Source organism: Rutidosis leptorrhynchoides, chromosome 3 (genome assembly GCF_046630445.1).
Source record: "Rutidosis leptorrhynchoides isolate AG116_Rl617_1_P2 chromosome 3, CSIRO_AGI_Rlap_v1, whole genome shotgun sequence".
Taxonomy (NCBI): Eukaryota; Viridiplantae; Streptophyta; class Magnoliopsida; order Asterales; family Asteraceae; genus Rutidosis; species Rutidosis leptorrhynchoides.
The window spans coordinates 105,151,149-105,164,038 of NC_092335.1; the positions used below are offsets into that span (position 1 = coordinate 105,151,149).

At 31.0% G+C, this 12,890-nt stretch overlaps 2 protein-coding genes across 2 annotated transcripts in view; both read right to left on the reverse strand.

Annotated features, from left to right (window-relative positions):
- LOC139900270 (uncharacterized) overlaps positions 1 to 1,167 on the reverse strand; it is a 34,533-nt gene extending 33,366 nt beyond the window's left edge. The window contains exons 1-2 of the mRNA XM_071883058.1: positions 1,153 to 1,167; positions 54 to 770 (exon numbers count right to left, since the gene is read on the reverse strand). Coding sequence (XP_071739159.1) covers positions 54 to 770; positions 1,153 to 1,167 — 732 coding nt within the window. The remainder of the gene's footprint in view (positions 1 to 53; positions 771 to 1,152) is intronic.
- Positions 1,168 to 3,583: 2,416 nt separating this feature from the next.
- Positions 3,584 to 4,832, reverse strand: LOC139896614 (probable carboxylesterase 12). Its single transcript, XM_071879261.1, has one exon. The coding sequence runs from the start codon at positions 4,718 to 4,720 to the stop codon at positions 3,785 to 3,787; it is 936 nt and encodes a 311-aa protein (XP_071735362.1). The 5' UTR covers positions 4,721 to 4,832; the 3' UTR covers positions 3,584 to 3,784.
- Between the last annotated feature and the right edge of the window lie 8,058 nt (positions 4,833 to 12,890).

Here is a 12,890-nt window from a genome sequence, read left to right on the forward strand (position 1 = left end):
ACGATTCAAATGTAGAGGTATTAACCAAATCTACCAAACTTGTTTATTTTTACCTTAAATGACCACATAAAACCGACCAAAGTATAACCCTTTCCCACCTCTAACTGACTTTCCCGAGCTTGAAATCCATCTTTAACTACGGGGTAAGTGGCATCCCAAATACGATTACCCCACGGGTAGTCATTCAATTTAGCAAAGTCTTCGACTAGCCATAGGTATTTTTTGCTCACCACATGAATCCCTTGCTTACCCATAAACGCTCTCTCCACAATCAAAATAATGGCTAGTCGCACGACATCATCATCACTAACCACAAAATCAGCACCATCATATAAAAGCTTTTGGATATCGGTAATTGTAATGTTTGAATTAACTTTACGATTTGGGAAACAACGTCGTCTAATCGGTGGTGTTTCTACATCATAACTTCTGGGAATGTAATGTGCCATGTCCGTGCGACGACTAAACTTAAACCCCGTGATGAGACAAAATTCCCGCCTACTAAATCTAATTTTGAAATTCGGACGGAAACTAAACCATATTTCCTCATCATCAGCAGGGTACTTTTCATCTATTCCTATCGGTCGCTCACTCTTTCTTTGGAGCATTGCATGTACAAGGCCCGGATCATTGCCGGTGTAAGAAAGATCTAGCCAAGGACCAAAACAAGTTCCCCTAAAAATTTTTTGTTGATTCTCAGTCATTGATGCCTTTAGTTGAGGTATAACATTAAGCATATTCTTCATCGTCAACTTCGCCTCAACATATCCCTGAAACAGACAGTTTTTCAGAAGAAAAATACAGGCGCAAGGACGCAAGTCGCACCTTGCGTCTCGTGTATCACACAGGCGCAAGGACGCAAGACGTGCCTTGCGCCAGCTACTAGGGACAAAACGCAAGGACGCAAGACTTTCCTTGCGCCTATACCAGATTCTAGTTTTAAGCCCTAAAACAATCGTGTTCCAGTTTTTATAAAATGTTAGCTTCCAAATACTGTAACTTTAACAAATCTAGCAACACTATAAGTGAGTTTTGCATCACCAAGCTCGTTGAAGCATTTCATCGAACACTTGGTGTGCAACAAAAATTATATATCATTTTCGACATAGAAATGGAGTAATCGAACGGAGATAGTTGAAAGGAAACACTTACCTGTTCTTGTGACATATTGATCACGTTTTTTGTCGGTTTTTTTTCTCTTCCTTTTTCTCAATCGTGGTGGTGATGGTGATGCTAATGGAGGCGGTGATGGTAATGGTGGTGAGATGTACTGATGGTGGTGGTGGTGGTGGTGATGTGGTGAGTCTCAGAAGAAAGGTCGCAAGGGTAGACGGGTCGCAAGGGGGTCGCAAGTGCAAGGTTCTTTGTAATCGCCGTCGGTCGCAAAGTGGTCGCAAGAGCCGAGTGTCGGGGTGTGTGTGTGTATGTGGTGTCTGATTTCTATATTTGACCTAATTTTTTAACACAAGGACGCAAGGCGCAAGGACGCAAGGCGCAAGGACGCAAGTCGCAAGGTCGCAAGGTCTCTTGCGCCTTGCGCGGGCATTTTGTCAAGGTTTTTTTTTTTGGGTACCAGCTCAGAAAAGACCAAAAAAATGAGTATTTTGGTGATTGACCTAAAGATATTTTGTTTTATAGGGCTTGTAAAAAATGGGCCTAATTTGTTGTATAGGCTAACCAATTTTATGTTGGGCTAAATAATTTTTAATTTTAATGCTTATATTATAAATCATAATCATAATATATAAATATAATTAATACCTAATTATTTGAACAGTTTTTAAATATTTATTGATAAAAAGTTTTTATTACAATTTAATATTTTGTTTTTATTATATATGAAATTAATTTAAATAATATATTTTAAAATTCAAATTAAAAAAATAAAAAAATAAAAAATAACAAATGGACACTGAAATTGACAGTGTTGACACCTCCACCCATGATACTATTAATCAATTTCGGCTTTTATTTTAGACACTGAATAATGGATATCGAAATGAACTACAGACAACATGTGCTCTAATATCAATTGTATTATTGTATAGTCAAATTGTATACCCTTAGACACATGCCCAATACCAGGCCAGCAAAAGATAGTGTGAACCTATCATTATTACGTGTTGAACTTTGATTACAACTTGATTGGATAACAACTAATCTGGCCTAAAAGTAGACCTACTTTCTTTCGTGTTGGAAACGTTTCCGACTGTTTCCAATAGATTGACTAACGAGATTAATATGAGTTGATTCATGAACATGGTGCAACTGTCGTCAAAGAATACATGTCCGATACGATATCAGAAAGAATAGTTGATGAAATACCATTCCACTAAAATGGTGTATTTTTTTTTTTTTTTTTTTTTTTTTTTGGAAGAGCAAGAAGAATATATTACCATTACCATTAAAAGATAAATGCCATGATGGAAGCCAAGATAAAGCAACCAACATAGCAAATAGATACAGAATACACACTCTAAACCCTATGTTTGCGAGAGCAAACCTCAGGTCTTACACACAAATATACTACAGAAAATATTAACAATTGCACACTAAAATGGTGTATTTTCCCCGAAAAATATGGGTGAGTGGGTACTGATCTGCCTTGGAGACATGGTTAGCCAATGCTACGCCCACCAGAATGCACACTTCAATAGGTACAAACACTGACCAGGCGATTTTATAGACGGACAAAGATGTTTACGAAGAAGGTTTATGGGAAATTTCGTTAAAGTTGTATAGCGCTGACCGCCTAAAGGTGAATTTGTTAAAAATTTAGTGTAATTGAGGGATTTAATCTACACTTGTAAATGAATTAGGAGGGTACGGAGTGTACACTCATTAAGATGATAGATTACCAGACTCAAAAGTGATTTTTCTTTATTTACTATCTTTACTTGGTCTACTCGATTTTGAGTTTTAGCTTGTTGTTCAAGTTAGTTTTAGCTTGGTGTCCAAATTAAATTTTAGCTTGTTGTCCAAGTTTTAGTAAATATGAAAAGGATTATTCTTATTTATGAAAAAGATTATAATGCCCTAGAGTCTTGATTAGACTTGGTGGGTTTTTGGATGCTTGAGAGGAATGCATGAGCAGCATTTTCAAGCATTTACTGGTTTCATTTGAAAATGCTGCTCATGAACTAGCATGAACCGTTAGATATTACTCCGTACTTATGATGGGTTTACAGGTTGGATCTTACCCGTAACGGATATGATATGTTCATAACTCGCCCGCGACCTGCAGACGGTGCCAAATTGTACCTTATATGTACCCGTGGGTGGGATTTTTTGAGTTTACCCGCCTATCAAAAGCACGAGTATCCGCATGTCACGAGTTTTTTCTCGGCGATTAGTTTGATCAATTGATTGATTAAACCATGAAACATGCAAACTATCAATTGATTTTATCAATTGATTATAATAAATGAGAAATTATTATGTAAATCACATTTCTCGGACATCTTACATTTGTGAAATTGAGTGTTTTTTGTTACTTGAAAATTTAACATGGCAATTGTTACAAACATAAGATTAAATTTTTTTTAACTAAACTTGCTAAAAGATAGTAATAATGGAACGTAACACTCCAAACAACATTCGTCCACTTTTTCTTATGTGATGAAAGTACACAATTTTCACAATCAAAATCAATAGATCTATAATAATAATGCATTAGATATACAGTATAAATATCTAATACACACTTGTGATGGATTTATTTTTTAAGGGGGAAATATCAATTGGCTTTTTTTTTTGTCACAAGGATGAAGCTCGACTGTCCTTCCTAGCTGTTGATGAAAGTACACATTCTCTTGCGCAAAGTACAAGTAATCTCAGCTGATGGGTCTTTTAGGAAAAACACATGATCCACCCCTTTATCTTCAAAAATTTGAATATCCCCAGTCCACCCATTTTTACCCAAAATTTCGTTATATAAATATCCCCTATCCTTCAATATATCCAGCTCAGCAACACAAACCAACACCCTGGAGCATCCAAAATCTGAAACTTTGGGGTCCATGTCGGGGTTAATCAACGGATCATCTAACCCACTTGTTTCCGGGTGGGCAAACATCCATATAGCAGTCATCCCTGGCAGCCACGGGTGTTGGCTTTCCGATCCGACTCGATCTATTCCCCAAAAATAAGGGTGTAGTAAAATTACCCCAGCAAGCTTCATACCCGGATGTTCAGAACCGACCCGAATAGCCATATGATGGGCGATATTCGCACCCGCACTATCGCCAGCGAAAAAAACATTTTCATAGTCCGGGTATTCATTAAGCCATGGGTCGGGCCCATTCCCATTACCATGTTGCGCGACCCACTTGATCGCTTCCCATGAATCATGGTAGCACGTGGGAATAGGATGATCCGGCGCCTTCCGATAGTTCACCGAGACTATGACAACATTGGATTCGGATGATACGAGGTTTAGGAAGTTGTGATAGACAGGAGAGGCGGCTGTTTCGATGATGAAACCGCCGCCATGAAAAAATATGAGAAGTGGGACCTTTTTAGTGTTGGTTTTGGGGATGTAAAGCCTAACGAAGAGTTGGGAATCGGTTGAGATAACGACGTCTTTGGATTGAACGCCGGTTGTCGGATCATTGCCGGCGGAAACGGTGTCGGTACCGCTTAGTTTTTCATATCGACCATCTTTGTATACCCGAATGAAATAGGGGATTTCGGTAATAATTTCATCAGCTGATGAATCCATTTGGAGAAATTTTTGTGTATCAACTTGTTTTAAGGTTTTGTTAAAAGAAAGTTGATCGTGTGAAATACGTACTCCATAGCTACATATAAAGGGCGTGGTTTTCTTTATGGTTTGTCCGTAAGTCGTATTTTATACAGTACTCCATTCTCGATTTTCAATGATATTTACTACGTACGTTTTTAATGAATTCATCATTTATTAAAAATTTAAATTAGATACCTTCGTCTACAAATGTTTACCACCCCACATATCATAGCACATACTCTAATGAATACATTATTAAACATTAAATAATTCTTCCTTCTCATATTAATTTTTTATTCTATTTTATAAAAATATACAATTAATTTAAATTTTGTTAAAGTGAAATACTAGATATTAATTTGAGACGAAAGAAGTATATATAAAAATAAATAATAATAATGATAACAATAATTATTATAATATTAATAATAATAATAATAATTGTTTATTTATCAAAACATGATATGATACATTCGCTTGACACGCGTCATTTGGAGAAACCGCAACCAAAAAGTATTCGCAAATTCGTGTTGGAATGCTCCGATGGCTCTAATGGAATTTTAACTAAAGTCGTTCGATGGATCTCCAATCGCATCAAGAATCGCAATATTGGTTGGTTAGAGTAGATCTCGGATCCTTGGTCGTGTCTTATTTAGCTACGAGTTTAGTGTGTATCATGTTGCATCCTCTGCAACTACTGTGCTGCTACTCGTTTTATTCTTGTAACCCTGTAACTCCCTCGAGTATTCTATAGGGCTTGCAATGGCCTAGTTGTGTTCATGTATTGGCCCTTTTGGCACACTTAGTGGTTTTCTTTTATGAACCTATTCCGCTTTTCGAAAAAAATAAAATAAAATAGCATGCATATATAATTCAATAACAACAGTACGAATTGAAAAGTACACCACACTTTTGTAAAAATATTATATTGCTTAACTACTAGTATAAAAATATTATATAAATAAGTAATAATAATGACCGAGGTTCACGGCCTGCACATTCCGGTGGTACAATTTTTAATTTTTATCGTACAAAACAATATGTTTCTTATTAGAATATTTTGCTCGTAATGAGTCTAACAGATAAAAACAATAATTTGGTTCAACCTAATTAATTTAATCAAACTGATCATGTTACCGTAACCTGAACACTTTTGTTTATCGTCTATCTATAATATAATGTGAGAAAATAAAGCAAAAGGAATGTAAAGAAAGAAAAAAAAAGTGTTAGAAAATAAAATCGTGTAAAGAAAGAGAAGAAAGTGATGCAAAATAATATTATCTCTTTATCTCTTTTATCTATTATAACAAAAACATAATTAACAATGCATTTTGACAAAAGAATAACATAATTAAATAATACCCGTTAGATTAACAAGCTAGATTGAATGAGGACCCTTGGATAAAAAAAATATTGATATATTTGCAAATATTAATACCCTTTCCTAATTCTCTATCTCTAAATAATTTAATTTATTTATGTTTATCCTAATCCTATGCCGTGTTTTCCAATTGTGAATGTATACGGATTATTATGATTACATTTACATTATGTATGAAAAATTTATATTATATATGGAAAGTTTATATTTGTTAAATACAACTCAAATATATTTTAATAAAACCACAATTGAAAAATAAAAAGCATCCAATTATGTCGTGAATAAACTTTGCCCTCGAATTTACAAAGACGCCTATCTGAAAATAACATAAAAACGTTTTTCATCACTTATTTTCTATAAGAGGGTTATACAGTTAGTGTAGTATTACATAGTTAGTGTAATATTAGTATAGACTTCTAAATTATATCATCTGTTCGAGTAATACATGGTTCTAAATTTCTAATTCTTTGAACGTACATGTCACTATTTTTTAATGTGAAGGTACCCAATGTATTATACACCATGATGAAATTATAAAACGTATCATTAAAGCGATAACATCAAACTATACATACGCGGATGTTTCTTCAATTGTCGATGATTTTTAACACATTATAATTATTTGTTTAAACTTAAACAATCATCCGTGATAATTGATGTGTATAACATAATATATGAAACATGGATTTTGACCTGCAGAACGTTGTGTTATGTGAGTTGGTGGATTTTGACCTGCAGAACGTTGTGGTATGTGAATTGATGGATTTTGATCGTCTGATTTAATAAGGGCGAGTAATTTACATTCAAAAATTTTCAAATAACACTCTCTTATATCGGTATAGTTATTATATAATTAGCTTAGTGTTTTAGTAATTAACTTAATAATGTTCATATTGATAATGATTTCAGATAATTATTAGTCACTTGGAACTCACACATAAACAGACAAAAAAAAAAAAAAAAAAAAAAAATCATACTTCAAAAGCTTCTATCATAAAAGAATAGCTTGATACTATAGAAAAAATTCGCATATTAGAGTACAAAATATAGCAAAAACCTTATGAAACGACTCGTCCATATTACTATAAACGTAGTACGATATTCATTGGTCCCATAGCGAGGTATTTGACCTCTATATGATACGTTTTAGAAAAATATTGCATTCATTTCATAAAAAGCACACCATTATTATACATAATGCATGTTTTAAACAAGTGGGCGATTATTTAAGAAATAATCCCCATGATACATCGGTTACCAAGTACTACACACATGACATAACAGTCGAATATAATACATGACAAAGGTTTTATTGAATGCAACACTTCATTTAAACAAAAGCATGAGACTCCATGCACAGCTTGCTCATATAATGCAACAGCGGAAAACTTTTTTAAGGACCTGAGAATAAACATGCTTAAACAGTCAACACAAAGGTTGGTGAGATATATAGGTTTAGCATCGATATAAATATATACCACAAGATTTCATAGTTATAAATATATGTACACTTGCAAGTGTACAAAAATATTCTATAAGTTGTTGAGCGCTTCGGTAACCATACTTAACCATTAATGTGGCATATTTCCTTTATTATGAAATCTCCCTACACTGTACCAAGTATAGTAAAAATGAAGTACTATGCAACCGTTTACGATACTAGAGTGACTAGCCCGGTTGGGGTGGTCAAACCCGATAGATCTATCAATAGGATTCGCGCTTACATGTTCTTACAACATGTAAATATTAGTTACCAAGCTATTAGGGAAGATATGCAAGGTGGTACAACTCAACGTAGAATATATTTAAGTACTTATGTCTATTTCGTCAAACATAAAAGCAGCGCATGTATTCTCAGCCCAAAATATATATATATATATATATATATATATATATATATATATATATATATATATATATATATATATATATATATATATATATATATATATATATATATATATATATATATATATATATATATATATATATTGCAAAAGCAATTAAAAAGGGAGCAAATGAATCTCACAGTAGTAAAAGTATATTAATAATAAGTTTTCAACTTATTAAAAATATGACCGTCGTCCTTGGATTCACGAACCTATAACAATAATAACAATTCAGATAATAATACAACATATGATAAAATAAAGCAAGTTCATAGAATACTTATAGAATAATTTTTAACATTTTATGTTAGTAGTCCATTGTTAGTAGTCATTTGTTAGTAGTCTAAAATAGTCCGAAAAGTCCAATAATCGGTATATATATATATATATATATATATATATATATATATATATATATATATATATATATATATATATATAATCTTAGAATTACCTCACGACGTATTGTATACGTATTGTCTTTGCATCAACCCAGAGACGTATTGTATACGTATTGTCTTAGAATTAACTAAGACGTATTGTGTACGTATTGTCTTAGGATTTATCAAAACGTATTGTATACTTATTGTGTTAGGACGTACCAATAATATTATTATACATATATACAATCACTGAATTAACCAAGATTATAATATTTTGTTATACTACTGATAACATGTCCAAATATATATAGGATATAGGAAAAGTTAACAAGAATATGGTTAATATAGTTTTTATAATATAAATTTCGTCCATATAACGTTAATTTTAGCAGATTTTGTTTTGCTCGCCAAATATTCATTACAACTCCGTTTAAAGTGAATCAAATTGCTATGGATTCATTAAGAAGTAAATTTTACAAAACCAATTCGAAAAGTTCATCTCAAGTAGTAATTTTTAGAGCTTTACCCTCTTTTTATGTCAGTGGACAGATTTGGAAAAATCCCGGCATCCACCCAATATATGATTTTTGATAAAATACTTTCACTTTGTCTAAAATCATGAAAACAATACTGGAAGTCTTATTTATATATATTAAAATATTTCCAAATTCTTAGCCTCGAACTCAAAGTCTAAGATAGGTTTTTAATTCCCAACCCAAAACAGCCCGCTTTTTACCGAATGGAGATTAAAGGATATATGTTAAGTTTCAAGGTGTTCTTCATATGTACAAGTTATAAGTTCTTATATTAACTTAATATAACATCATAATACATATAAATAAGTGTTATTAGAGTTAAGTTAGAAAGATTAGATTAGTTTTTCAAACAAGCTTTGTGTTCACCAAAACAAGTTCTAGTTTTTACAAGTTTTATAAGTATAATAAGATAGCAACTATACAAGGAATTGAATAAGGATTTTGAGAAGTATTTTACCTTGATTATGAAGAGAAAAGTTGCTGAGATTAAAGTATGATATGAGAGCATTCAAGTGTGTGTTTTTAGTTTAAGAAAATGTGGAGTAAAAATGAGTTAAAATGGTCCTTATTTATAAGCTTATAATTTTGGCTTTTAGTGAAAATATCTAAGATAAGTTAAATTGTATTAAGTCATGCATGACATATTAAATTGATTAGGTCATGGATGACATATTACACAAATAATTGCAGATTTCTATTGGTATATACCAATAGTAAATACTTCTAGAAGCTGTGTATAATACGGGTAAAAATACCGTATGAATGCGAGCAGAATTCTTTGAGGAAATTGAACGAAAATACGAGTATAGCTATCCTTTATATGTATCGGTATATTATAAAGTGTATTCAATACTTGTAAGGATGTATTTACACTCGTAATACATTATATGTAAATACATTTTAACATAAGTTAATTACGTCGTTTAAATAGTAATATATATATTGTTTGAAAACTCTTTAAATTAGTAGTATAAAAATATATATATAATACTTTGTTAATATACTTAATGAGATATTTAATTATCATATTTTCAAGTTAAATATATATATAAATCCATATATACACACAATAATTAAACAATTAAACAATTAAATCAAGTTATGATGTTCGTGAATCGTCGGAATAAAAGGGTGACCAAAAGCTTGTGTAAAACTCTTTTCGGAGGTTCAAGATTTATTAAAATTCATTGCTTATCAAGTCGGAATTATATAAAGATTAAGTGTGATGACCCGGAAATTTCTGACCAAATTTAAACTTAATCTTTGTATGATTAACATTTCCGACACGATAAGCAAAGTCTGTAAAACTAAATCTCAAAATTTTTGAACTACTTTCATATATTCAAATACCTTTTGGTTGTTCTTGACGATTCGCGAACAATTATATGTATATAGATACATATATATATATACTATAACTTGAAAACGTAACAATGTATTAATTGTTTGATACCGTACATTAAACTTATTGGTTTAAATATTTATTTGAATATATATGATAAGTTGGAATATTAATTATATGAATAACTTGCGATGTATATTTAAAACGTGTTTATGAATGTTGAATATATATTAACTTGGTCATAAAATGATTTGTTATTATATATATATATATATATATATATATATATATATATGTATATATATATATATATATGTATATATATATATATATATGTATATATATATATATATATATATATATTAACAAATAGCGAGACAATGATTTATAGAAGTAAATGACCAAAACACTCGAAAGTTTAAGATACACTTTGAATGATATAGTTTATTGATAATTTAAGACTATATTTTGACAAAGGTACGAGTCACAAAACGTAAATTGCGAGTTTTCTAAACGTACGAAAATGCGTTCGAGAAACCGGAACTGGGACATAAGTCGGGTGACAACGTACGAGTCATCGGAACGAAAATTACAAGTCAACTATGCACGAGAATATAATATAATATATAATTAATTAATATAAATTATATATATTATATATTAATAAATAAATATGTCGACAAACAAGAAAATAAAAGTTTGTGAGCTGGATCAGAGGGCCATGCGATCGCATGGCCTTGAAGTACAAATCCCATGCGATAGCATGGGGTGCTTTTTCAGAAAAGGTTCTATAAATTGCACGATTTCAGTTCAATTACACACATATATTTATCTATACTTAGTTTATAATTATTATTTATATTATTATTATTATTATTATTATTATTATTATTATTATTATTATTATTATTATTATTATTATTATTATTATTATTATTATTATTATTATTATTATTATTATTAATCTTATTATTTTTATTAGTAGTATTATACATAAAATACTACGATGAGGTTATGAGTGTGTCACTTTCAAAATGGTTTTCAAGCGGGATAGAGCTAAGGAAATTATGGGTTATTGCCAAGGAGGTTATGGGTAATGTTCGGGGGTATATTTGTAAATCAAACCTAGTGTTTATCATCTCCGTTGTGTCTACGTACTTTCCTACAATATTGAATCTCAATATTGATACGTATGCACTCGTATTTTATCTTTTATATATTAATTGTGTATCCATATCTAGTGCTCGAGTATATATATTTATACATGCTTGTATGCTAAATTTCATCGTTAAACAGTTTATGATGAATCATGAATTAAATACATATATTACTGGTAAAAGGTATATGATATGCATGTTTTTGGAAAGCTGGCGAAAAATCAATGACTTTTCATTTAGATATCGAATAGTTTCGATGAAAGGATTAAAAGATATGATCAACTGAATTATGATTAACGTTAATTGAAATTGCTTTTGAATCTACAATTAAGATTTAAAAAACTTGTTTACGAGATTGATAAAATGGATTTTTGAATATTACCAACCGAGTAAATAACTCCTTATATAAGGTATGTCTCGTTTTGTTGAACTATTGTCAAAATTGACTCTTTGAAATGACTTTGGATAACTTTTGTATGTCAATCTCGAGCATTAGGATTGTGATACACTATGACCAGACCTAGCTTGATAGACATTTATTGACCAACATATGTTCTCTAGGTTGAGATCTACGGTTATTTGGTAATCCGAGTTTCAGTCACATTTTGGTGAACGACTTTATATGCTGCTAAGGTGAGTTTCATATGATCCCTTTTTAATTGCTTTTGCAATACATTTTTGGGCTGAGAATACATGCACTTTAATTTAAACGCAATGGATACAAGTACATACTTAATTCTACACTGAGTTTAAACCGAAAATCCCTTAGCTTTGGTAACTAGTTGCTGCCAGTACATAGGATATGGACTGGTGGGTGTAGTACCCGAACTTTTCCATGTTTATATATATATATATATTAAATGAAATTGTTATTTACATGATTAAGTGTTTCCAACATGTTAAGCAATCAAACTTGTTAAGACTTGATTAATTAAAATAGGTTTCATATAGACAATTGACCACCCAAGTTGACCGGTGATTTACGAACGTTAAAACTTGTAAAAACTATATGATGACATATATATGGTTATATATGTAGTTAACATGATATTATGATAAGTAAACATATCATTAAGTATATTAACAATGAACTACATATGTAAAAACAAGACTACTAACTTAATGATTTTGAAACGAGACATATATGTAACGATTATCGTTGTAATGACATTTAACTGTATATATATCATACTAAGATATATTATATATCATAATATCATGATAATATAACAATTTAACATCTCATTTGTTATAATAAACAATGGGTTAACAACATTCAACAAGATCGTTAACCTAAAGGTTTCAAAACAACATTTACATGTAACGACTAACGATGACTTAACGACTCAGTTAAAATGTATATACATGTAGTGTTTTAATATGTATTCATACACTTTTGAAAGACTTCAAGACACTTATCAAAATACTTCTACTTAACAAAAATGCTTACAATTACAT